Source organism: Microcaecilia unicolor, chromosome 1 (genome assembly GCF_901765095.1).
Source record: "Microcaecilia unicolor chromosome 1, aMicUni1.1, whole genome shotgun sequence".
In the NCBI taxonomy this organism is placed as follows: Eukaryota; Metazoa; Chordata; class Amphibia; order Gymnophiona; family Siphonopidae; genus Microcaecilia; species Microcaecilia unicolor.
This window is the reverse complement of record NC_044031.1, coordinates 530,391,949-530,417,188: the sequence shown is the minus strand read 5'-3', so window position 1 is coordinate 530,417,188 and position 25,240 is coordinate 530,391,949. Positions and strand designations below refer to the sequence as shown.

The 25,240-nt window shown below is 41.1% G+C and overlaps 1 protein-coding gene across 1 annotated transcript in view; it reads right to left on the bottom strand.

The window, feature by feature from the left end:
* LOC115478633 (carbonic anhydrase 13-like) overlaps window positions 1-24,030 on the bottom strand; it is a 41,865-nt gene extending 17,835 nt beyond the window's left edge. Inside the window, exons 1-3 of the mRNA XM_030216125.1 lie at window positions 23,771-24,030; window positions 11,655-11,852; window positions 394-512 (exon numbers count right to left, since the gene is read on the bottom strand). Coding sequence (XP_030071985.1) covers window positions 394-512; window positions 11,655-11,852; window positions 23,771-23,807 — 354 coding nt within the window. The 5' untranslated portion in view covers window positions 23,808-24,030. The remainder of the gene's footprint in view (window positions 1-393; window positions 513-11,654; window positions 11,853-23,770) is intronic.
* Between the last annotated feature and the right edge of the window lie 1,210 nt (window positions 24,031-25,240).

Genomic DNA, 25,240 nt, shown 5'->3' with positions numbered 1-25,240 from the left:
CAATCAGGTTTTCAGGATATCTACAATGAATATTCATGAGAGAGATTTGCATACACTGCCTCCACCTCATTCAAATCTATCTCATGAATATTCACTGTAGATATCCTGAAAACTTGACTGACTGGGCCTGGGGTGCCTGCAGGATCAGGTTTGGGAACCACTGAAATAGGTACTTTATGGACTTCTCACATAGGTGTCTGGTTATAAGATTGCCCCCGTACATGTTCTATTCAGGGATTTTGCACCATACAACACTGCTTTCTCAAAGTTATGCACCTTTATTTGTAAATAGGAAACAGCTAGAGAAATCCAAGCTACTGATTGGATATGACCTTAAGAAAGTTAGCTGATTATGTGTTCATTGCTGCAGCCAGATTTTGCAGAATGCCTTACCTCTGCTGCATATTCCTGGCCATCCACGGTGTGCTCAGAGCCATATTCATCGGTGGGGCCCCAGTGGAAGTGAAACTGTCGTAGTCTATAGCTTCCTTTGAGTGGTCCAGCTCTCAATACTGTAAGCCAGTAAATAAGACATAATAAGGGATCAAGCATATTTGAGGCTGGCATAGAGGCTGGAAAAATATTTTTAAATTTTTTTAGGGTGGCAGGGGGTTAGTGACCACTGGGGGAGTAAGGGGAGGTCATCCCCGATTTCCTCCGGTGGTCATCTGGTCATTGAGGGCACATTTTTGTGACATGGTCGTAAAAAAAAAGGACCAAGTAAAGTCATCCAAGTGTTCGTCAGGGATGCCCTTCTTTTTTCCTTTACTGGCTGAGGACGCCCATCTGTTAAGCACGCCCCAGTCCCGCCTTCGCTATGCTTCCTTCATGCCCCTGTGAACTTTGGTCATCCCCACAATAGAAAGCAGTTGGGGACACCCAAAATCGGCTTTCGATTATGCCGATTTGGGCGACCCTGTGAGAAGGATGCCCATCTTCCGATTTGTGTCTAAAGATGGGCGCCCTTCTCTTTAGAAAATAACCCTGTAAAGGGGGGGGGGGGTTATCAATATGGGCTACTGTTAAGACGTGATATTTTACTGTTAACCCAAATTATTAGTAATCAAGTCTCATTGCATAAAATGGGACTTGTGCTAAAGTAGCATTAGTTAATGGTAAAATAACACATCTTAATGGTAGCCCATGCTGTTATCTACCCCCCCCCCCCCCCCCCTCACCTTTAGTGTGAAGAGTTTCAGTCTCTGGTGACCAAAGCTGATATTGTGATGTCATAATGCCTCATTCCAACAATGCCAAAGAGTCAACCACATCAGTGATATCACAATGGTTTGAATGATCTATACTTGGCTCACTTTTACTACATAGAGAAGTGATTATTTCTTTTTTTCTTAAGGTGGAAGTTATAAGCCTGGACTACCATTAATATGTGCTATTTTACTGATAACCCCATTATTAGTAACTAGGTCTCACTGCATAAAATGGGACGTGCTGAAATAGCACAAGCTAGTAGTAAAATAGCCTGTCTTAAGCAGTGGCGTACCAAGGGGGGGGGGGGGGGCGGTGGGGGCGGTCCGCCCTGGGTGCAAACCACTGGGGGGTGCCGCGCGCCTGTTGGTCAGAGTCCGCTCGTTCCCTCCCTGCTGTTCCCTCTGCGCAGAACAGGTTACTTCCTGCTCTGGGGCAGAGGGAGCAGCAGGGAGGGAACGAGCGGACTCGGAGCTAACAGGAGCGCGCCACCCCCCCCCCCCAACAGGTAAAAATGCACCCAGGGGGGTCGCGCTGCACCCGGGGGGGGGTGTAGTTTTGCTGGGGGGGGGGGCGCATCGGCGATCCGCCCCAGGTGTCAGCCAGGCTAGGAACGCCACTGGTCTTAAGAACAGCCCACATTGATAATCTCCCCCCACCCCCCGGTCAGAACTTCTCAGACCTGTCCTGATGAACCTGTAATTGTTTGGATTTTCAGGTTATCCAAGTGAATTTGCTCCCAGAATATTTGCATGCTTTGGAGACAAATTGTATGCAAATCTGTCATATGCATATTCATTGTGGATATCCTGAAAACCTGAGTTGCTCTAGAGTTCGCAGAGCAGGTTTCACAAGCCTTGTGTTCAGTGGTCAAGCCTAGGCTGAATTCCAACAACATATCTCAGAACACACTGGAAAAGAAATTGAAATTATTTGGATATTTAGACCCAGCAAAGTCAGCAGGATCTTAAGGTGCTGCATAGCTGAGAATGTTTTATTTAGCATTTCCTACTGCAAGACTCAAGCGATATGATCTTCCAGAGGGACCTGTAGTTTATAAGTAAGGCTTCTGATTTTAGGTGGTTCCCAAACCTGGTCTTGAAGGCATCCCAGCCATTTGGGTTTTCAGGATATCTTTAATGAATATTCATGAGAGATATTTGCATGTATTGCTTCCACTGCATCCAGATCTCTCTCATGAATATTCATTGTGGATATCCTGAAAACCTGAATGGCTGGGATGCCTCCAGGACCAGGTTTGGGAACCACTTTAACCAATAAACACAGATGTTTTAAAAAAAAAAAACCCTGATGCCAAAAAATTAAAATATGTGTTTATTGGTAAACTCTAGAAAACCCCCACTTCCTTTAGTAATATATAGACTTGCTCCTGCCTTGTCTTGTATCCCACACTCAGTTTTGGTTTGGTTTTTTTGAAAGGGGGGGGGGGGGGGAGTTGGTTTGGCTTTTTCTGCACTGATGACTCCTAAGTGATGCAAACATACATATTTCATGCCACAGGGAGGTCTGATCCTGAGGGAAGTGGATTGTGATCAGAAACATCGGGAACAGCCCTGGATTATGAAGCCCTAAGGGATGGGTTATGGTGGACAGGAGGAGTTGTATAGTTGTACATAATTGTGGATTATGGCTTGGCCATGGGAGAAGTAGACGTGAACATCCCCGTGCCCTTGGCCACTGACTGGGTAGTGAACAGCCCGTAAGTGGACCACTTGCTCCAGAGGACCTGGATGTGAACCAATACACCTGTGGAGGGAGTATTGCCTGCTTTAATTCCTGAGGAGTTGGAGGGCTGCTGGCTGGGAGATCCAGTGCCTGCTGAACTGCTGGAGGAGCCTTGGATTGAGCCAAGGAAAGTTAGTGGTGAACGTCTGCCTAAGGTGAACCAGATTGACCAGTACCTTAAAAAGCTGTTAATGGAAATATGGGATTTGCGCTACCCACATGTGCCATTGAATGTCATGTGCCTGGTGGATGCTCAGAGGGATGTATAGGCCTGAGCTGAGATCTTCAGGAGAATGAGACCTGAGGTGGAGGACCTTCATATGAGAAACCATGTTGATTCCCAGTACAGAGACTAGATTGTGGGACGCTCCATCCAGATTCACCATGTGGAGGTGGTAGATTCTTACTATCAAACCCAGTTCCACGTGGTAGACAGATTCATCCATGGGGAAGTGCTGGTTCAAAAGCCCACTCCTAAGTGGTATAGCTGAGAGGGACAGCTGGACAATCTCCCAAGAGAAAAGTGCATTTTGTCTTGAACTATTGACACTGATAATGTTTGTATGACTGAAAGTTATGTTGCTAGCACAAAAGAAGAAACAGTAGCTTGTGTTCATGGTTGGGAAAAATGAAACTGTGCCTTTCGGAAGAAGAAGAAAATTATGTTGTGTGGTTATAAACTTCCTATAGTGTTTGAAGTGAAAGATAATTATGTTGAATAAAAGTTCTTGGGTTATGTTAACAAAAAATGTTTGCTCTTTGGCTATCATGGGATGGAAAGGGAAACATCATGGTGGGTAATAAAGTGGAGGAGTGTTCTGTGGGAACATCATTGTGACCCCTGAGGCAGGCATCTGATTACGCCGAAACACAGACCATGTTGGGTCCTTCTGTCCAAGCAGTGAATAAAGTATCCTTTAAGCACTATTTCCTGTGTTAGAGTTTCTGTTGGCCATCCTCTACTCCTGTTTGGTTTCATACAATGTGTTCCAGAGGAAGAAACATGAGGAAGCTAAAGACCGAACAGGTTGTTACCTCTGAGTCATCACAGGTATCCTGACTCATGCTTAAAAAAGAGATTAAAGTAAACTAAATGAAGGGTATGGTATAATAATTTAAAAATAAAAAAACTTTAAACATGTTGCCATCCTTGGAGATATCTGGGTGTCTTGATATTTACACTGGGTAAAGTACAGAATAAAGACTTAAGCAGGTTGCCACCCTTGTAGCAACTGGGTGTCATGACTTTACTGAAATGTGATAAATGTGCACGGTGGGAACAGAAAAAAAAAAGGGAACACAGATAAATTGGAAGATGATAATGTATACTGCATCAACGTGATGTCCTGGTAAAGAGCAATTGACTAAGTGTTTAAGATTTGCGTGAGAAGGTATTGATGCATAATGGTAATTATGTTTTGCAAAATGTTTGGTGTTATTAAAGGTGTTGGTAACCCTTGAGAGATAGAGGGCAGTAAAAGTTTGGCCCTTGAGGACAATGGAAGATGATTTCCTATGATGGAACCAGGACAGTTATCTTTTCTTAACTGGGGGGGGGGTGTAATCCCCCATTATATGGGGATTACTGAGTGGTGTGGGTTTTCCCTGGAGTCACTGGGAGAGTCTGTGGGATGTCCCTGGGTGGGAGGAAAGGCCAGCCCAAAGGAAGTGTGTTATTTGAGAAGTTGCAGAAAGAAAATGTGTGATTGACAGGGTGAAGTTTGAAGGTAACAAAAGTTCTTGTTTGCTGGTCCAAGTGGTCTTTGGTTGCTTTCATCCCCGTCAGGACCCTAGTAGGAGAAGGCTATCCTGGAAAGGCAGAATAAACTAGGGCTGGAATTAAAGAGGAGTTCCTGTACCTAACAGCAGAAACTGAGACAGTGAGAGAAGCTTCAGGTAGGTAAGCGGAACCCGGGAGCAGGAGTTGGAGCAGGGGAAGCCTGTTCAAGACCAGGGTGCAGCCCTGAGAGGTACATCGCTGGAAGGATAACAGACAGGGAAGTCTGATCCTGAGGGAAGTGGATTGTGATCAGAGGCATCGGGAGTAGCCTTGGATTACAAAGCCCTAAGGGATGGGTTATGGAGAGGAGGAGTTGTATAGTTGCACATAATTCTGGATTACAAGAAAGAAAATTCCTGGCATTATGCTTTTGAAAACTGTTTTCTTTTGCAAATCAAACTAAAACATTACTTTCCTTTGGAAATGATGTAGATATGGACCTGACAGTCCCACATTTTGTCATTTTGTCACTCTCGATGTTGCTGCCCTGTATATGAACATCCCGCAAGACTCAGCTTTAAATCTTATTAAAGCTATCCTGAAAGATAGGAGTCCTACTCCTCGTATTCCCACTATCTTCTTAATGGATCTGGCTAAGCTGGTAATTAAGGCTAACTTTCTGGTAAATAATACATTGTTTTAAAAAAATCCATGGTGTGGCAATGGGTGCGACGCAAGCCCCTTCAGTGGCTACACTTTATATGGACCTTTTTGAAACATCTTACATATATTCATCAGAATTTTTCACCTCATCAATATTAATTTGGAAAAGATACCTGGATGACATATTTTTATATGGAAAGGAACACGGGAGTCATTGCTTCAATTTATTGAATGGATTAATACCTTAGATGGGAATTTAAAGTTTACTGCTAGTTATCATCAGCAATATATAAATTTTTTGGACATTCATATGGAAAAATCGGAAGGAACTATTGTTACATCATTGTACAGTAAACAAACAGATCGTAATAATTATTTACATTTTAAGAGTTTTCATCCTTATCATCTGAAAAGTAATCTACCGGTGGGCCAATTTTTAAGGCTCAGAAGACTCTGTTCCTCCTTGGATGACTTTAAATTCCACGCCAAATGTCTCGCCACTAAGCTTTTAGCAAGAGGCAGAGGCTATCCCCCCCCCCCCCCCCCAGGACTGTTCATAAAGCGTACCTGAGAGCGCATTTCTCTAAGCAAGAACTACTTCTGAACTACAGAAATTGTGAAGAACAGAACCGTCTGGTCTGTGTATTACCATATTCATCAATGACCAAATCTATAGTGCAAATAATTATGTCTCATTGGCATATTCTACAGATGGACACTCTATTTATGGAGAAGCCTCCTAGCTTTTACACATGCGAAAAATATAGGAGAGATACTATCTTGGAAAAATCAATACCATACTAAGCAAAATGATGTACTATTGCATTCCACCTGTGGACACTGTCAATGGTATCAGACTTCAATAGTAGGTTCGATATGGGCCAATCCACAATCACAGCGTAAAATCAAATCCTCCTGTAATTCAGACTGTACTACAAAAATGGCAGTATATATCATTCAATGTCCTTGTAACAAAATCTATGTAGGGAGAAGTATGAGAGCAATTAAAGTACGCCTTACAGAACATAAGTCCAGGATCCTTACTAATAAAATGGAAGCCCCCTTGGTACAACATTGGGCTGAATGTCAACATCAAATAGCAGATTTACGATGGCGGATAATAGATAATGTAGGAGAAGGGTGGGAGGGTGGCAATTTAGAAAAATGCTGTAGAACCATATGGATTGAATCGGGAAATCGAATGGCTCACATTAATTTGACCCGGTGTTTACTAGTGATCAGCTGTGTCTGTCGTTGAGTTTTGATTGGTGCTCTGTATATCACGTGAATATTTGAATTGGCTATAAAGCCTTCTTTTAAAAAAATTATGGTGGCCATTTTGAAACCGTCGTCTGGATGAAACCTATGGTTAGTGAAGGTCAATCTTTAATTTGTGCATGATAGCTCTGTCAGTACCTATGGACTAATCTTGTACTACTTTTTTATATTATAGGAGACTACCTTGAGACAGCTTGTTAGCGAAACATGGATCCAGGGCCGTGCCTAGGGTCTCTGGTGCCCCCCTGCAGACTATCAGTTGGCGCCCCCCCCCCCCCATCTAGCAGAGCAGGAACAGAAGGGAGCAGGCAAGTAAGTCGGACCTCAGGAAAAAATAGCACTGTATGTATCCCTCATTGATAAGTCTCTGACTCTAAAGTTTAGCATTTTCATTAAAGCAAAATGTATTTTCATAACACTTCAAAGATTTCCAACTCAAAATAGGAATGCTAATTCAAAATGTGAGCAATTCCTCTTAGTTTCCAAAGATTCTTTTTCTAATCTCCTTTGCACCAAAGGATATAATTCAGATCAAACATTTATCTCTGATCAACTATCTCAGATCAAATATTTATTTCAGATCAAATATTAAGGTTTCCTTGCTTACAGTCACTTAAATCTACCTAGCCTTTATATAGCTTATAGGATTTAAACACTCTTAAACTGAAATTCACCCTTTTCTATTCTTCATAAACTTCAAGTAATCCTGAAATATTCAGATCCTTTTCTCACTAGAGAAACTTCAATCTCCACCAACCTCTTTTCATTCATATTTTCTCATTTACCACATAATCAGGCACTCTTTTATAATTTCAGTCAACACACACAGGAACTCACAGCTGCATGTCTCTCTTGGCCAAACCCATGGTCAGTTGCTGTCTCACTCTGTTCCCTTCCAGGCAGATTTCTAACAGAAGCTGATCATCCAATCAGAGAGCTCTATTTGAATGCAGATTAACATACAGACACTCATGGGAATTTTTAGTGAAAAACACTAGATAAACCCTTCGTTTTTGGATCAAACTCCACACTTTTGATCAGAGCCATGACCTAACATTAAGGCTGTAAACATTCCATCATTTTTTATCCATAAATATACAAATGAGAACCTCCCAAAAATGGACTAATTTGCATATGATTTAAATAAATCTGAGCATATGACAACCAAGTACAGACTCCCAGCACCTGAATTCTGCAATTAGATTTAATGAAAATACTTTTAAAACTTATTTTTAGCACTTTTAAAATTTGAGGTTCTCTTTAATTTGAATGCTGTTCAAGCTCTGAAGCTCACCCTGAGTGAGGAGTTATCCCCAAACCAAAGCATATATAGCAATCTGGTTGCATTCTTCCAAATAACTTGAAGAGCCTGCCTGCCTCAGTGCATACTGCTGCGTTGTTGCTTACACTTCTGGTGCAATTTCAGTTAAAAGATTTTGCCATGAAAAGGAGGACAGGGGAGATAGGAGAATTGCAACTTCAGATAAAAGATTTTGCAAGTGAGTGGATGGCAGGGCAGCAGGGCCCCTCGAAGGCAGGTGCCCCCCTGCCTTGCTTACCCCGCTTACTGCATTGGCACGGCCCTGCATGGATCTATGTAGGTGACATTTGGTCTCCATTATGTACTGCTGCTTACAGCTAAAAGGTTAAGTACTCATCTTTAATTCAAGAGATATCATGTTACCTTCTTATGAATGTGGACTATAAAGAATGATAAAAATACTCTTGAAAATATAAATAATATTTTTAAAATTCTTTTTTGTTAAATAAAGTTGGGATTAATAGAAAAAAGCTTAAAAATGGATCAATGAAGATTGTGGTACCGCCCCTAGTTATATGACTGGCTCATCTAGCCAAAGAGGAGGCGGGTACACTTGTCTGACAAATCCTATCATGATTCTACTGATCTTTTGAGTAGAAGTTCGAGAAATTGTTGGGAAGTAGAGCATATTTGAGTTTGAGATATAGCTTGGCTCCCTTCATTATCCAATTGTTTTTAGCACCTTCATTTTTGATTGTTATAATTTCTTCCTGGAGGCATATTGCTCCAAAAGGTATTTGTCAACTGGGATGGCCAATGTGGAATGCTGCGAGCATCTGACATCATAATCTTTTTGTTTTTCTTACAAGCAGACCACATATGCTGATTGTGGCATCAGACGCCTATGGCATCTCACGTTTGCCATCCCAGTTGAAGAACAAGTTCCAAGAAGACATTTAAGTAACTGCACCATTGTTTACCATTGTCTTATCTCTGTTATACTTTGAACTTTGCATGAAAGACAGTAGACAAGATATAGCTATGCTATCCTACTTTCTTTTTATGGTGCAAATTTGTGCTTATCTATAAGCAAATTTATGATATGCCATTAACTTCAGGTCTCTGACCTGATATGGATTTTGAAAGTTTTCCTACATTAGGCATATGAAATGTTGTAATGGAAACTTAAAGAAATGGAAAATGTATTTGATAAAGGTTTATTGCAAGTTCTGTTTGGATATGTTTAATAAGTTATGTTTCATATGTATTCTAATCCTTTGTGTGTTAATGTGGTCATTTTTGCTAGCCTGATGCAAAGATCTGATGATGATCTAAGACACAGCTGACCGGACAGTGTGTGAGGATAACTGATAGGTGCTATAAACTACACATATTTTCAAATTCTATAAATGGTGCCCAAAGTTAAGCACACAATTGGATGTGTAGTTATAGAATAGGGCCAGTTACGTGTATAACATAATTAACTAATTGACAATAAATACAAATAATTGTCATTGATAAGAGCTAATTAGCGCTAATTTGATGTGCGTGTAACAGACTTATACTCCTGTTCTATAAACAGTACTCCTAACCTCTTGTGTGCAGATGCAAAAGGGGCATTATAGTTATTTGATGCTAGCATGCACCTTGGCAAATATTTCTAAGATGAACCAGGATTAGCTCAAGCTGTGACCTGAGCTGTTATGTCTCCATTCCATTTTGGGGTGGCTACTACCACCAACTTAGGGGTTCAAAATTATCACCTTACAACTCATAAAACTCAAGGGCATGCATCCATTTTTTAAGGTTACTGTCAGGCTTATTTTCGAAAGAGAAGGGTGCCCATCTTCCAACACAAATCGGAGATGGGCGTCCTTCTATCAGGGTCGCCCAAATCAGCATAACTGAAAGCCGATTTTGGGTGTCCCCAACTGCTTTCTTTCGGGGGAACTAAAGTTCACTGGGACGTGTCAGCAGCATAGCAAAGGAGGGACTGGGGCGTGCTTAAGAGATGGGTGTCCTCGGCTGATAATGGAAAAAAGAAGGGCGTCCCTGACGAGCACGTGGCCAACTTTACTTGGTCCATAGTGAAGGGAAATCTTGCCTCACCAATTTACTGCATTTCTTTGAAGGGGTAAATAAAACATGTGGGTAAAGGTGAGTTGGTTGATATTGTGTATATGGATTTTCAAAAGGCATTTAACAAAGTTCCTCATAAAAGACTCCTAAGGAAATTAGAGAGTCATGGGATAGGAGGTAGTGTCCTTTTGTGGATTAAAAACTGGTTAAAAGACAGAAAACAGAGAGTAGGGTTAAATGGTGAGTAGTCTCAATGGAGAAGGAATGTGTTGGAGAGCATTTTCCATCTCACAGATAGGCTGCAGAGAATACCTTCTCCTGCTTTAGACTTAGCCTGGCCTCAGAATGACATCCTATAGTATATCTCCTATCAAACTGAGCTCTCTTTTTCATCAAGCACTGCCATTTCCTCCCCTCACCCTCCCCACTGACAGTTTGAACTTCGTGGGTGTGGCTTGGATCTCTTTCAGGGAGAGAAAACTAACAACTTATAGCAGCAGCTTCAGAGAGCATTTTCCATCTCACAGATAGGCTGCAGAGAATACCTTCTCCTGCTTTAGACTTAGCCTGGCCTCAGAATGACATCCTATAGTATATCTCCTATCAAACTGAGCTCTCTTTTTCATCAAGCACTGCCATTTCCTCCCCTCACCCTCCCCACTGACAGTTTGAACTTCGTGGGTGTGGCTTGGATCTCTTTCAGGGAGAGAAAACTAACAACTTATAGCAGCAGCTTCAGAGAGCATTTTCCATCTCACAGATAGGCTGCAGAGAATACCTTCTCCTGCTTTAGACTTAGCCTGGCCTCAGAATGACATCCTATAGTATATCTCCTATCAAACTGAGCTCTCTTTTTCATCAAGCACTGCCATTTCCTCCCCTCACCCTCCCCACTGACAGTTTGAACTTCGTGGGTGTGGCTTGGATCTCTTTCAGGGAGAGAAAACTAACAACTTATAGCAGCAGCTTCAGAGAGCATTTTCCATCTCACAGATAGGCTGCAGAGAATACCTTCTCCTGCTTCCACCCACCCTACCCCTCTACCCACCCACCCCTAGAGTGACATGTCTTATATAACCTCCCTATCAACCCACTCATTACTTTACCTCACCCATTTCTATTCTTCTATCACCTTCTCCCACTACTCCAACCAGAGTTACACCTAATCACACTGACCACCCTTCAACATCTTCTGTCCTTCTGTGACTGTTCTCTTGTGCTTGACTGCTTAAATATTTTAAATTTAAATGCTTTACTTTTTGTCTATTAGATTGTAAGCTCTTTGAGCAGGGACTGTCTTTCTTCTGTGTTTGTACAGCGCTGCGTACACTTTGTAGCGCTCTAGAAATGTTAAATAGTAGTAGTAGTAGAAGGGTAGATAGAAGGGTTCCATAGGGGTCTGTGCTGGGACTGCTGCCTTTTAACATATTTATAAATGATCTAGAGATGGGAATACCTAGTGAGCTAATTAAGGGCCCTGTTTACTAAGGTGCGCTAGTGTTTTTCACGTTAAATGCAAGAGACACCCATATTCCTATGGGTGTCTCTAGCATTAGAGCGCTAATTTTTAGTGCACTCTAAAAACTCTACCATATGACAGAACTAGGTAAGCCTTAAAAAGATACAGCCAAACTTCACTCAACATTGAGGAGAATGAGAGGTAGAAAAAAGGAAGTTCAATAAATTCTACACAGAACAAACCTGATCTGTCTTCTGTATCATCAAACTCAACGTTGAAGGCATATCCACAGTTCAGGATTACTTTGGGCGAGGTTGGGTCATAGCTGAAGCTCAAAGGCCGGAGCAAGGGATCATATTTGGCTTCTCTGGATTTTATAGCAATGGGGGACTGTCGATATCCATTAGCAAGAGGGAAACGCTCATGCCAAACTGCAGGTCCTAAATTTCAGGAGAATTTGAAAAATTATTAAAAGAAAATGTATTTCCTGAGTTCACTTCAGAAACTAGCATTTAATTTAAGATGCTGTCTTTATATCCTCATGTTTACTTTGCTGTAATAGTTTACCTAGCACGGTGCCAGAAAAAGAAGATGATAAGTCCAAACCTGTGGCCAGGATTGGATATTAGGCACAGGCAACACAGACACATTCCTAGGGCACCAAATTCTGAAAGCACCCAAGAACTGGGGCTTGGTACCTCTGCCCATTTTTTAATGTATGAATATTTTATCTGTTGAGAATGGTGGAATCACAATGGCAATGATGAGTTTAATGAAGGATATATTTGTGAGTGCTTTGATTACATATTTATTGCATATTTTTTTGTAATCTGCCTAGGTTTTAGGTGGGCTATAAATATTTAAAATAAATAAACATAAACAAAATTCCAGGCCTGCCTGTATCTCAAACTATATAGCACTATGTCCTGTGGCATGGGGATACAAGGTTGGATCATCCATTTTCTGAGGCTTTATGAGCTTGAGCACAACAGTGGTGCACCCACCTGAGGAGGAAGAGAAAATGACTACTGCTGCTATAATAGACCCTAGTGGATAAAGAACAGTGATGGGATTGAACCTCAGAGTTGGTGCTCCTCTACTACTCAGATATGTTATTTGGGTTTTGTTTTGTTTTATTAAACTGCAGTAGTGTTTTTAGCTCACGGTAGAAATCAGCTGGCGGCAAACACTGAGACACCCTGGGCATCTCGGCGTTTACTGCAGCTGATTTCTACCGTGAGCTGAAAATGTTACAACATCTTAGTAAAAGACCCCTTGGTGGGGGGGGGGGGGGGGTTATTAAGCTACAGTAGCGTGTTTAGCTCACGGTAGAAATCAGCTAGTGGTAAACACTGAGACTCCCTGGGTGTCTCAGCATTTACCGCAGCTGATTTCTACCGTGAGCTAAAAATGTTACCACGGCTTAGTAAAAGACACCCTTGGAGAGGGAGTTCATAGATGAAAAGAGAGAAAAAAAAGAATATCGTGCACCAAAAAACAAAGAAAAATCTATATTTAGAGAAGCAATGCAGATATCTACTTTAGAGACCTTCTGGGTTCTGTTCCCTTAAGGACTGCAGAGACCTCTAGTGGATCTACTAATGTACTGGACTTTGACTTGTAAATATCCCACAACATCTGGAACAAGAGGAGGGCTCTCCTGACTACTGACTTACATGGTAGGAGGAAATCCCTCCTTGAGGGAAATTGTACTGATATGAATACCCAACCAAGTTTGAATTTCCTTGTCTTTGGCTCCTGCTTCCCTGGTCATTGTAACATGTAGTAAAGAGAAAATGGTCTATGTCTAGCCCAGTCATTGAACCTGGAGTAGCAGGAAGTAGAGAGACATGCCAGGAAAGTGGAAGCTTCTGGCATAAGCTGGGATGGGGAACCAACCTACCACACATCCCGCATAGGAGGACAAGGGGGGCTGACACAGAGGCTGATGCTGACAGGAAGACAGATGAAAGAAGAGTTTGAATCTTCAAGATGGGTCTGATGCTGAGGCAGAGGGTAAGACAGGGTTCAGAGTGCAGATAGGGAGGGAGAAGACAGAGAGTGGAGTGGACTGGATGGAAAAGATCAGAATGGAAGGGAAGAGGGAGGGAAGTGGTGAGAAGGGATCAGAATGTAGGAAGAGGAGGTAAGGAGGAAAAAGTCTGAAAGGAGGGAGGAGTAATATGGGGAAGACTGGAGGGAGAGTGAAAGAGAGATAGGGGAAGGGATGACAAATTTGGAGAAAGTGGAAACAGGTTGAGAGGCACTGAAAAACAACAGATGAAAGAGACAGATCTGAGAAAAGAATGAGGAAGCTGGGTAATAATTAAGAGAAAGAAGAAAGGGGCTGGATGATAGGAGGAGTTGAATGACAGGTTACTAGCTGGGGTTGGTGAGGGAATGTGACTTAGCAGAAGATAAATGAGGGCTCGAGATGAGTGAGAGTGGATGACGGAAAGCTCATAGGCGAGAAGTGAAAAGAGGGAAACTGAGGACTAGAGGGTGAGGAAAGGGAAGAATGAGGGGTAAAATCTAGCTGCTAAGTGGAGATGCACAGAAGAGAGAAAAAGAGAAAATGATGAATAGAGAGTGATCATTGTCAGGAATAATAATAATAGTAATAATAATAATATTATTATTATTATACAGGTTATTTATATACCACCCCAACCTTTTAGCTCTGGAGCAATTTACATTAAGAAAATTCTACAATATAAAACTTTAGATATACAAAAAAGAATTGACTTGCTATAAAAAGTTAATTTTACATGGTATGATAAAGTGAAAATAGATATTAACTTAGGGGCCCTTTTACTAAGCCGTGCTAAAATATGGCTGGCACTGTTGGTAGCGTGTGGGTTTCCCACAAGCTGCAGCCACTTTCATCATGGCTGTAACTTCATATGTGCCGTTAATGGTCACACACTAATTTTCCAATTAGCATGTGGCCATTAACACATGAGCCCTTACCACCATCTGTTTTGTAGGTGCTAAGGGATCCCACCCTAACCGTGCACTAATCGGGCAGTGTGCACAATTTTCTGTATTACCCCGTTAGCGCAGGGCACACCTATTCTCCGCAGTGATCCAAGAACTACCATGTGATGCCTGAGCGCGCACAGTAAGCATGCATTCATGTTTATCACCGCTTAGTAAAAGGGCCCCTTAGATTGGTAAATAACCACCCTTTCAAGATTTTTCTAAATCTTAAATAATCCGTTTTACACCTAACATTGGTTGATAGAGAATTCCACAATGAAAGAGCTTCTACGTTGAAAAGCTTCTTATGTGTTGAAGTTGAATTCATGGAAGAAGCTGACCTACTCATTGAGGTGGCGGTGAAGGCTCCCACGCTATCCCAGTGGTAACCGGGCAGTGCCGATTACTGCTGGGTAAGCACCGGCACTACAAAAATAGAAAATATTTTTGTAACGCTGGAAATGATGTGCACTGGGGATGGGAACTAACACCGGGCTCCTGAGGGAGCCCAGCGATAGTTCCAGATTGGCGCATGGCAACATCCCTTTAGTAAAAGGGCCCCTAAATAAGAGAGGAGAAAGAAGGGGAAGCAGAAATGACAATGTTTGATAGAAAAAGAAAAAAGAATAGCAAGAGCCTTGCTGTTTCTTGTTCCAAACCACAGGCACCTCCACATCCCCCTCCCAGCAGTCCACCAACAAACAGCGGTTCAAAGATTGAAGGCTTTACCAAAAAAGAAAGTCTTCAATCCAACCTTAAATGTTTGATCTAATCTAATCTAACACAGAATTTATCCACCACACAGATCCCAACTTGAGGCTCAAGGTGGTTTCCAATCTTAAGAAACCCAAACAAAGAAATGAGGAATTACATCAACAAATTTAATTTAAAAAATGTTAAACATAAGTAAAATAAGTACATTAAAATGTATCAAACAAAAAAGTTTTCAATTTCCTTTGCAGCTGTGTATAAATCAATTCCTGTCTTAAATTTGAAGGGAGGTCATTCCAAATAGTGACAGCCTGGAAAAAAAACATAGGACTTCTTTTAACCGTGCAAGAGATTCCCATTCAATTCCTATGGGATTCTTCTCATTTGCCGTGCCGAGAATTGCTAGCATGGTTTAGTAAAAGAGGCCCATAGAGTCCAGTTGATGCCTATAGCATAAACCTTATAGTACCGGAAATTTTAACAGAAATGTATCATGAACCTTAGTGGAAAAATAAAAAGAATGTGAATAAAAATTGAATTAATAACTCCAAAGAATTACCATACGATATATGAAAAACCAGACCAATAATGTTTTAAAAAATGCGAGCTCTTTAATGATGACAAGGTTCCAATCTTAAGTACCCAGGAAGGGTATTCCAACAAATAGATGATGTAACACTGAAAAAATGAATCATGTGTAGTACCAATCTGGTACTCCTAAAGTAGAGAACAACCAGAAGGTTCTGTTGAGAAGATCTTAAAAGGTGGGAGGGGGAATAAGGAATTCAAAGGCCCTTTTACAAAGGTGATTAGGCTCTACGTGCATGCAACCCGCGCCCAAATGAGACTACCACCAGCCTACCGTGCCCCCCCCCCCGGCGGTAATTTCAGATTTGGCACACACCCATAACGCCTAGACTATTTATTTATTTCCTCCAACAAGCGCCGTTTCCAGCAGTAATCGGCAGTTGGTGTGCGCTGACCAGTCAATGTGTGTGTAGCGCATGAGCCCTTGCCGCTAGATCAATGGGTGGTGTTAAGGGCTCAAGCTGGTTTTAGACATGCGCTGGTTTCAGTTTTACCGCATGCCCTTTCCCATCCCATTAAAAAAAAAGCCCTTTTTTGCAGACATGGTAAAAACTGGCCCAGCACGCCTAAAACACGAGCCTACACTGCCACAGGCCACTTTTTACCGCAGCTTAGTAAAAGGACCCCTGAATATCTAGACAAAAAAAAGTGGAAGACCTGAATGGAGAATTTTGGGGCCCTTTTACTAAAGGAGTGGCAACCCCACCGCGGGCTTGCTGCATGACAATTTGGCACTAGGCCTGGCAGTAGTGCCTGCCCCCACTGCATGCCACTTTCAGTGCTCAAAAAATACTTTAACTTTTTTAGTGCCAGGGGCTTACTTGGTGGTAATCAGGCAGCCCCGCATGCTGCCTAGTTACTGCCGGGTTAGCGCGGGAGCCCTTACCACCTCCTAAAGAGGTGGCAATAAGGGCTCCCCCAGGAAATGGCCGCACAGCAAGTGGTTAACTTAACATATGTTTATCACAACAACAAAAAAACAAGGATTCTCTCATGAAACATACCATGAGCAGTAAATTGGCACGTTACAGGTAAGGAGGGAAAAAGCCACAAGAAGCTCCCAGCTATAAACAGCGAGAGCAGGACTGCTTCATCATCAGCAAAAAAAACCTCCTTCAAAATTTCAAATACTTTAGGGGTATTAACTTAGTCAAGATTTGCCAAAAAGGATTTGCTTAAACAATCAAAGAATGGCAAGACCAGCTATCAATACTTAAGTAAAGCGTCCTTTCTCCTCCTCAAATAATTTTTTCTATAGTTCATAACTTACCACATGGCCATTTTCTTTTTTTTTTCTTTTTTTAAATAGCCTTTTAACTGCTGTGGTAAAAAGGGGCCTCATCACGCAGCAAACCCATGCGCTGACACCACCGCAGGGGTCCTTTTACTGCAGCTTGGTAAAAGGACCCCTTAATTAACTAAAATGAGTATTTGGTAATCTATACACCATAGGCAGCCAGTGTTCTGCTAAAATAAAAAAAAAAAGGGTAAGGTGATTGAATCTGTGTGTCCCTAAAATTATCTTATCAGATACATTCTGGACTAGTTGCAGCTACCAAAGATCCATAGTATGAATCTCTTGGATCAGAGCATTGCAATAGTCTAACTTACTCAGAACTAATGCACAAATTAAAATGCTTGTACTGAGCCTGAACTTCCGCAAATTCACTTTTACAGAAAACTGTTTTTATTATATTACAGTGTTGCATTTTGATTTTCTCTAAAAGAGCACTTATTCAACCACCATGTCCAAAGGAGTAGAGGAGTGAGTTAGAGGTATATGCTGAAATGGAGGATGTTTACAGCAGAACCCGAATCGTCGGAACCACTCCTAAACACCTATGAGAAATCAACTTGGAGTTTTTGGCTCCCGTGGAGGTTACACTGAATACCATCTGGAAGGCGCTTCGGGACCTAACAGTAGCAGTAAATAATTTTGTTTCAGATATAATTTTATTAGAGAGTTACATGGACAATTTAACTGAACCCTTTGAGAGTGAAAAATGATATAACAAATGATTCTACATGAGCATGAAGTGGTTGTGATAATAGACCAGAAATTTTGAATAATAAAATGAATATTATTATAGATGATTAATATCGAGATTATTGTTTTTCCCAGAGTTCTGGGTATGACTCCTGAAGTTTTCCTCAGAAATATTTCCTTAATTATTACTTTAAAAGGATTGAGGCCTGTGAAAACTGGGATTACTTTAATCAGTGGGATTTGAATTACAGACTTAAGTATATGTATTGTTAAATAATTTCTGGTTTTTAAAAGAAAAAGAATGTAATCAGATGTATTATTTCTAACTAATATTGGACAATAAGTATGTTTTCAATGAAATGATTTGACTATACACCGTATTGGCCTTGAAGAAGCCAACCAGATAATCAATGTGGAACAATGAATTAGACGAGTAATATCTGGGGATAATCAGGTTAATACCACATTTTTTTCTGTTTACTGTTTAATTGATCTCCTTGTCTTGTTTCACTCTCCCTATTTAGTGGTCTAAGGAAGAGAATAGAATTACCTGACTGAAATAATTCGTATATATTACTTTCTCTGTATTTCCGGCAAGTTGTTTTATCGCTTGTAAAAATTTAAATGGTTATAAATAAAAATTAAAAAAAAAAATAAAAGAGCACTTATTGCTGCATCTTTCACACATCAAAACAAATTTCAAAAAATTCAGAATAGCACAAAAGATTTTAATGGGATGCAGTAAATACTTATTACAGCATTACATTATAGAAAATAATCTACCAATGCTGATACATAAAAACATAAATAATTTGCTAAAGTGTCAGTAAGGAAACTACTCTTTAAATTTTGGCAGATAAACTTTAAGCTAGATGCAATATTCTTAAACTGAAGCTTGATATACCACCATTACCGCTGGCTGAACACTGGAGAAGCACTGTGTACTGTACATGTCAGGGCCGTGCCAATGCGGTAAGCCAGGTAAGCAATGCAGGGGGGCGCCTGCCTTCGAGGGGCGCTGCTGCCCTGCGGTCCCTGCCTTCCACTCACTTGCAAAATCTTTTAGCTGAAGTTGCGATCGCCCCTGCCCTAAAACCGGAAGTGAAAGCAACAGCATTATTCACTGAGGCAGGCAGGCTCTTCAAGTTATTTTAAAGAATGCAACCAAATTGCTATATATGCTGTGGTTTGTGGCTAATTCCTCACTCAGGGTGAGCTTCAGAGCTTGACCCGCATTCAAATTAAAGACAATCTGAAATTTTAAAAGTGCTAAAAATAAGTTTTAAAAGTATTTGTATTAAATCTAATTGCAGAATTCAGGTGCTGGGACTCTGTACTTGGTTGTCATGTGCTCAGATTTGTTTAAATCGTATGCAAATTAGTCCGTTTTTGGGAGGTTCTCATTTGCATATTTATGAATAAAAAATGATGGAAGTGTTTACAGCCTTAATGTTAGGGCATGGCTCTGATCAAAAGTGTGAAGTTTGGTCCAAAAACGAAGGGTTTATCTAGTGTTTTTCACTAAAAATTCCCATTACAGTGTCTGTATGTTAATCTGCATTCAAATAGAGCTCTCTGATTGGATGATCAGCTTTTGTTAGAAATCTGCCCGGAAGGGAACAGAGTGAGACAGCAACTGACTGTCGGTTTGGCCAAGAGAGACATGCAGCTGTGAGTTCCTGTGTGTGTTGACTGAAATTATAAAAGACTGCCAGATTATGTGGTAAATGAGAAAATATGAATGAAAAGAGGTTGGTGGAGATTGAAGTTTGAGATTTCTCTAGTGAAAAAGGATCTGAATATTTCAGGATTACTTGAAGTTTATGAAGAATAGAAAAGGGTGAATTTCAGTTTAAGAGTGTTTAAATCCTATAAGCTATATAAAGGCTAGGTAGATTTAAGTGACTGTAAGCAAGGAAACCTTAATATTTAATCTGAAATAAATATTTGATCTGAGATAGTTGATCAGAGACAAATGTTTGATCTGAATTATATCCTTTGGTGCAAAGGAGATTAGAAAAAGAATCTTTGGAAACTAAGAGGACTTTGCTCACATTTTGAATTAGCATTCCTATTTTGAGTTGGAAATCTTTGAAGTGTTATGAAAATACATTTTGCTTTAATGAAATTGCTAAACTTTAGAGTCAGAGCCTTATCAATGAGGGATACATACAGTGCTATTTTTTTCCTGAGGTCCAGCTTACTTGCCTGCTCCCTTCTGTTCCTGCTTTGCTAGACGGAGGGGGTGGGGGCGCCAACTGATAGTCTGCAGGGGGGCACCAGAGACCCTAGGCACGGCCCTGGTACATGTGATAAGGGAATGAAAGGCTTATCTGTTTAGACCAGAACAGTTTGACAGAATACACTCTTATTAGTATGAAACCAATGTAATTCTTGAAGAATAAGCACAAAATGAAAGACAGAAGGAGAAAGGGAAAAAGGACTTGATATACTGCCTTTCTATGGTATTTTGCAACTAAATTCAAAGGGTTTACATATAGTCAGGTACTTATTTTGTACCAGGGGCAATGGAGGATTAAGTGACTTGCCCAGAGTCATAAGGAGCTGCAGTGGGAATTGAACCCAGCTCCCCAGGATCAAAGTCCACTGCACTAACCACTAGGCTACTCCTCCATTCCAAAAAAAACAGAAAGAAAGAATGAATGAAAAGATGATGACGAAGTGGAATTTTCCTCCTATAAAACATGAGGGATAATTTGAGGGAGTGCAGTAATGAAGGGGGAGAGAAGGGTTCAAATCCTGCTTCTCCTATTAGCGTTTGTTTTCGTGTTGGGAAGTCACTTGTCTTTTGCTGCCCACTCAGGGGACAATATTATTTTTTTTTAAGAAACAAAATCCAGTGGGTAAACAGGGCTTTTTAAAAATTACTCTACAGAATATGCGTGTAAAAGTATGTGAAATGACAAGAAGGAACATACTTTCACACCAGGGGAGCCAACTTTTCAAAATTATTGGGGGTGCTAAGCCAACACTTGTCTGGACACATACAAGGAATTTTCTAAATATTGGGGGTGCTCAAGCACCCACAGCACCCAGAAAGCCAGCTCCTATGTTTCACACAATCCACATGTAGGCCTGTTTGGGGATGTAGTTTGGGCAGAGCACAAGCAAAGTCATGAAGTATGCACATACCTTAGTTTAGAAAAAAATACATGTGCATATGTACTTGGCCTGTGTACATTTATACCTAGCTCTGAGTAGAAGCTGACCGAATTTCTCAGTGCCAGGCAGGGGGAAGAGGGGCTGGGAGTAATCACGAGGGGTGGGGTGTAATCACAGAGGGACGGGGAGTAATCGTGGGGGGTCACTGCTACTGGGTAGGGGTGGGCTTTTTTTGGTTAGGGGAGCATTTCCATTTACAGTTTCAGTTTCTACCAAAACCAATCTACCAATTTCAGGCACACAATCAATTTCAGCAGAAAGCAAAAATTCTGGGTTCACTTCTGAGGAGCTATAAATGTACGTGAGTGCATTTTAATGATGATTTCTGCAGGTTATGTGAGGCTATTTTAAAAACAGCCCCAAAATAGGCACCTACTTGCACTTCCTACATAGACAACCTGTTATAAACTAATTTCCTTAACGTATAAGCTTTTTTGGGAGGGAATTAATTGTACTGGCATGTAGCTTGTTCTGTAAAAATGCCAAATTGGTATAGAATTCAAATAAATTGCATCCCCTCTCCTGTCCCTCCTCTGCATACACCAAGATTCTTAGGAGCGCTTTTACTAAATCCCGCCTTAACACAGGATTTTACTGCATGGTGGCTGTGTAATGCAGCAATCATTTGCGATGGGGGCGGCATTCTCAGCTTTTGTCTTTACAGGTCCCTGGTTAAGAATTCCATTGGCATGGAAAACTCTGTGTGGAGTTAGTGGAAGAACTTAGAACTATATTCTATATATCACGCCTAAAATCAGTGCAGAAATGAAATACGCCTAGGCATATTCTATAAAGTACGCCTAAATTTCAGGGCAGTTTATAGAATACGCCAAGCACCCATCTGTGCAACTAAATTTAGTCATGGGCAGTCACGCCATATAAAACTTGGTGTAAATGCCAACTCCTAAATTATGCGTGGACCGAGTGTATTCTATAACAACATGCATGGATTTTGGAAACTCCCATGACCTGCCCATTCCACACCCATGGGCATGCCTCCTTTTCAACTATGCAACAGAATTTACATGCATCATGATATACAATATGCTTAGACAGTTCTCCAAGTAAATTCTAATTAATGCTAATTAGTGTCAATAATTGATTAAGTGGCAATTATCAGCACTGATTAGCTTGTTAACTAATTAAGGGGCCCTTTTACTAAGCCGCGTAGGTGCCTTTGCGCCCAATGAGCGCCAATTTGGAACTACTGCCAGCTACCGCATGGCCCAGGTGGTAATTTCATTTTTTATGTGCGTCCACTATGCGCACCAGAAAATATATTTTATTTTCCTGTTTACGGCACTAACTAGTCAGTAATTGGCATTATATGCACATTGACGATTACCACCCGGTTAACGCATGAGACCTTACTGCTAAGTGAATTGGTGGCGGTAAAGTCTCAGACCCAGAATGGACACGCACCAATTTTCATTTTGCCACACGTCCATTTTTGGACAAAACCAAAAAAGGCTTTTTTCACAGGTGTGCTGAAAAATGGATCTGCGCACCTCCAAAACACATACCTACACTAGCGCCAGAGCTTTTTTTGAGGATGTACTTGGGGGTACTGAGTACTGGCACCATTTCGATTGTCTGCTGAAATTGACCCATGGTCCCCAAGTTTTAATGAAAGAGCTCAGGTTGTACACACCAATTCTGCCTTGTCATAGATTCTGTGACTGGTTGCAGGAGGCATGGCCATTGTGGGGTGAATCCCTCAGTGATCACCCCACTCCTGAAGGCTGGCCTGGCATTTGAGTACCAGCACCTTTTTCGCTAGAGAAAATGCACTGACTAGCGCAGGCCATTTTTCAGCGCACCTTAGTAAAAGGACCCCCTAAGTTGCATGTGCAAATCCAGAATACAACTGGATTTGCACATGCAACTTAAAAGTCACACTATATAGAATCCGGGGATTAATGCCTCCTATTTAAGAAGTGATTAGTGGTTCCATGTTAACCACACATTAGTCAGGATGCAGTATTTGCAGTCTACTAACTACAATACACCTTTTATGCCAATGCTCCACCCATGACATACCCCTCACACAAAATGCACTTAAAATGTGGTTTACTGCATAATAACTGCAAAAATACCACAAAGCCCCTTCATGAGGTCATGTGCTAGCAATTACCACATGGTAAACTGTACATTAAGGGCTGAATTTAGTAAATGGCACCCAAACTTAGGCACTGGAAAGATCCACGCTAAGATAGCATTCGGCAAAGGGTGCCTAACTTTGAGCACCAGCATTTACACCTGCTGCAGACTGGTGCATATGCTGACGCCCTATTTACAGAAGTTGGGTGCACATTTTATATTATTCTATAACATTGTGCTTAAGTTCTGGGAACGCCCCCAATCTGCCCATGCTCCTCCCCTAGCCACACCCCTTCGGAGTTGCTTGCTATAAAATCTGGATGCCAATATTATAGAATAGTGCCTTGGACCGATGTAACCAACTCCAAACTGATGCCAATTGACATCAGTTATTGATTGTTGATGGCTCATTAACTAATTACTTTGCACACACCTCTGCCCCCAACTTTGGGTGACCTAAATAGAATCTGGGGCGTAAAAGGACCTTTTTGTTTCTTAATCTTGCTTGATCAGGGGTTCTCAACCTAGTCCTCAGGACACACCAATTCAGTCAGGTTTTCAGGATATCCACAATGAATATGCATGAGAGAGATTTGCATACAACAGAGCTATTGCATGGAAGTCTCTCTCATGTGTATTCATTGTGGATATCCTGAAAACCTGACTGACTTTAGTGTGTCCTGTGGACAGGGTTGAGAACCCCTGTGTTAGATCATTTCCAAAGCAGCTTTTATGCCCTTCAAGCACTGAAGAACAGTAGTTTTTATTTAACTCATTTTCATTTCTCAAGAAAGGTAGATCCGTTCTCACCATTGTGATCCTGGTATCCCCAGCTTTGCCTTGCCATGCTTCTCCCCCTCAGAGAGATGATGGTTGTGGGATATAGACAGAGTAAAGCCTGTGGACAGAGCAGCTCAGGACTGATTGACTTGGCCCTGGCAGGTTGCAGCCCAGTGCAGTCGGGAATAGCTCCTACCTCCTGTGGCTTTTCAGCAAATGCTCAGAGGGTTCTTGCAAACTCACATGTGTCCTGGAGGACTCATCTGTGAGAAGAAAGAGGCTCTCGTCCAGCAAGCACAATAAGAAAATACCAAGCAACGAAACCAGGATTATCAGTTTATTGCAGTCCTGTGTGGGATGGGTGTCAACGTTACACACTTTCAGTTTTTTACACACTGCCTGCAATTTCTTTCTGTGTTCAGCACGTGACTGAAGAAAAGGCATGAAGACTGAATGGTGGAAGCAAAGATAACAAGCTAAAAATACTAGTTTACAAATATCAATTAGAATTTTAAAGATTCATTTATAGTAAATGAGGCATTCTTTAAGAAAGTTTCCATAATATTTTAATTAATGTAATTCTTACGCAAACAAGCTGATGAATATCCTTGTGGGCAGGACGGAGTAAAAGTCTTCTTATCTGCTAAATGCAAAAAAGGGCAGTAAACTATGGAACACCACGTGAGGGAACAATTTCACCTTAATGTCAAGGTCTGTTTTCTGATAAAACTCCACTGTTCAATGCTTGGATCTATAAAATCACATGGTAAACTGATAAAGTGAAGTAGATTAGCAATTAAAGAAAAAAACTTGAGATGTACAACTGAAGAGCCTTGCGTTTGTAGCTTTGACGTTGCTCTTTGGATTGTTATGATTTTGTTTTGGTTGATGTAATAATGCTTTCTTTGTGTGTGTTCTACTTGCTATGAATGTCTTCTGTAACTTGCCCTACAAAAGATACGCAAGTAGTAAATAAACACAGTAATAATAATTTTGAAGTGGCACAATTTTTATTTCACATGGTTGGACACATTGAGCTGGTATTGAAATTTGCTAATGCTCTCCATTGGATTATCCCAAGGATATGGAGTAAACTACTGTGGTAATCATAGAAGCCTTATGGGGCTCTATATGAAAAGTGATCAGTGTAAGTTACCATCGAGTGCTCATTGACATACAGTAACACTGAGGCATTCTCCTACCTATCTATCTAGAGAGTGGAATAAGTGGTTAGCAGTTCAGCCCTTTGGGAGGTTTTAATACTATCTGCACATTTCATCAGAGAGTTTACAGTGTTCACTGATTTTCTACTACTACTTATCATTTCTATAATGCTACTAGATGTACGCAGCACTGTACACTTGAACATGAAGAGACAGTCCCTGCTCGACAGAGCTTACAATCTAATTAAGACAGACAAACAGGACAAGTAAGAGATAAGGGAATTACTAAGGTGGGAATGATAAAACATGGATACTGAACAAGTGAGTAAGGGTTAGG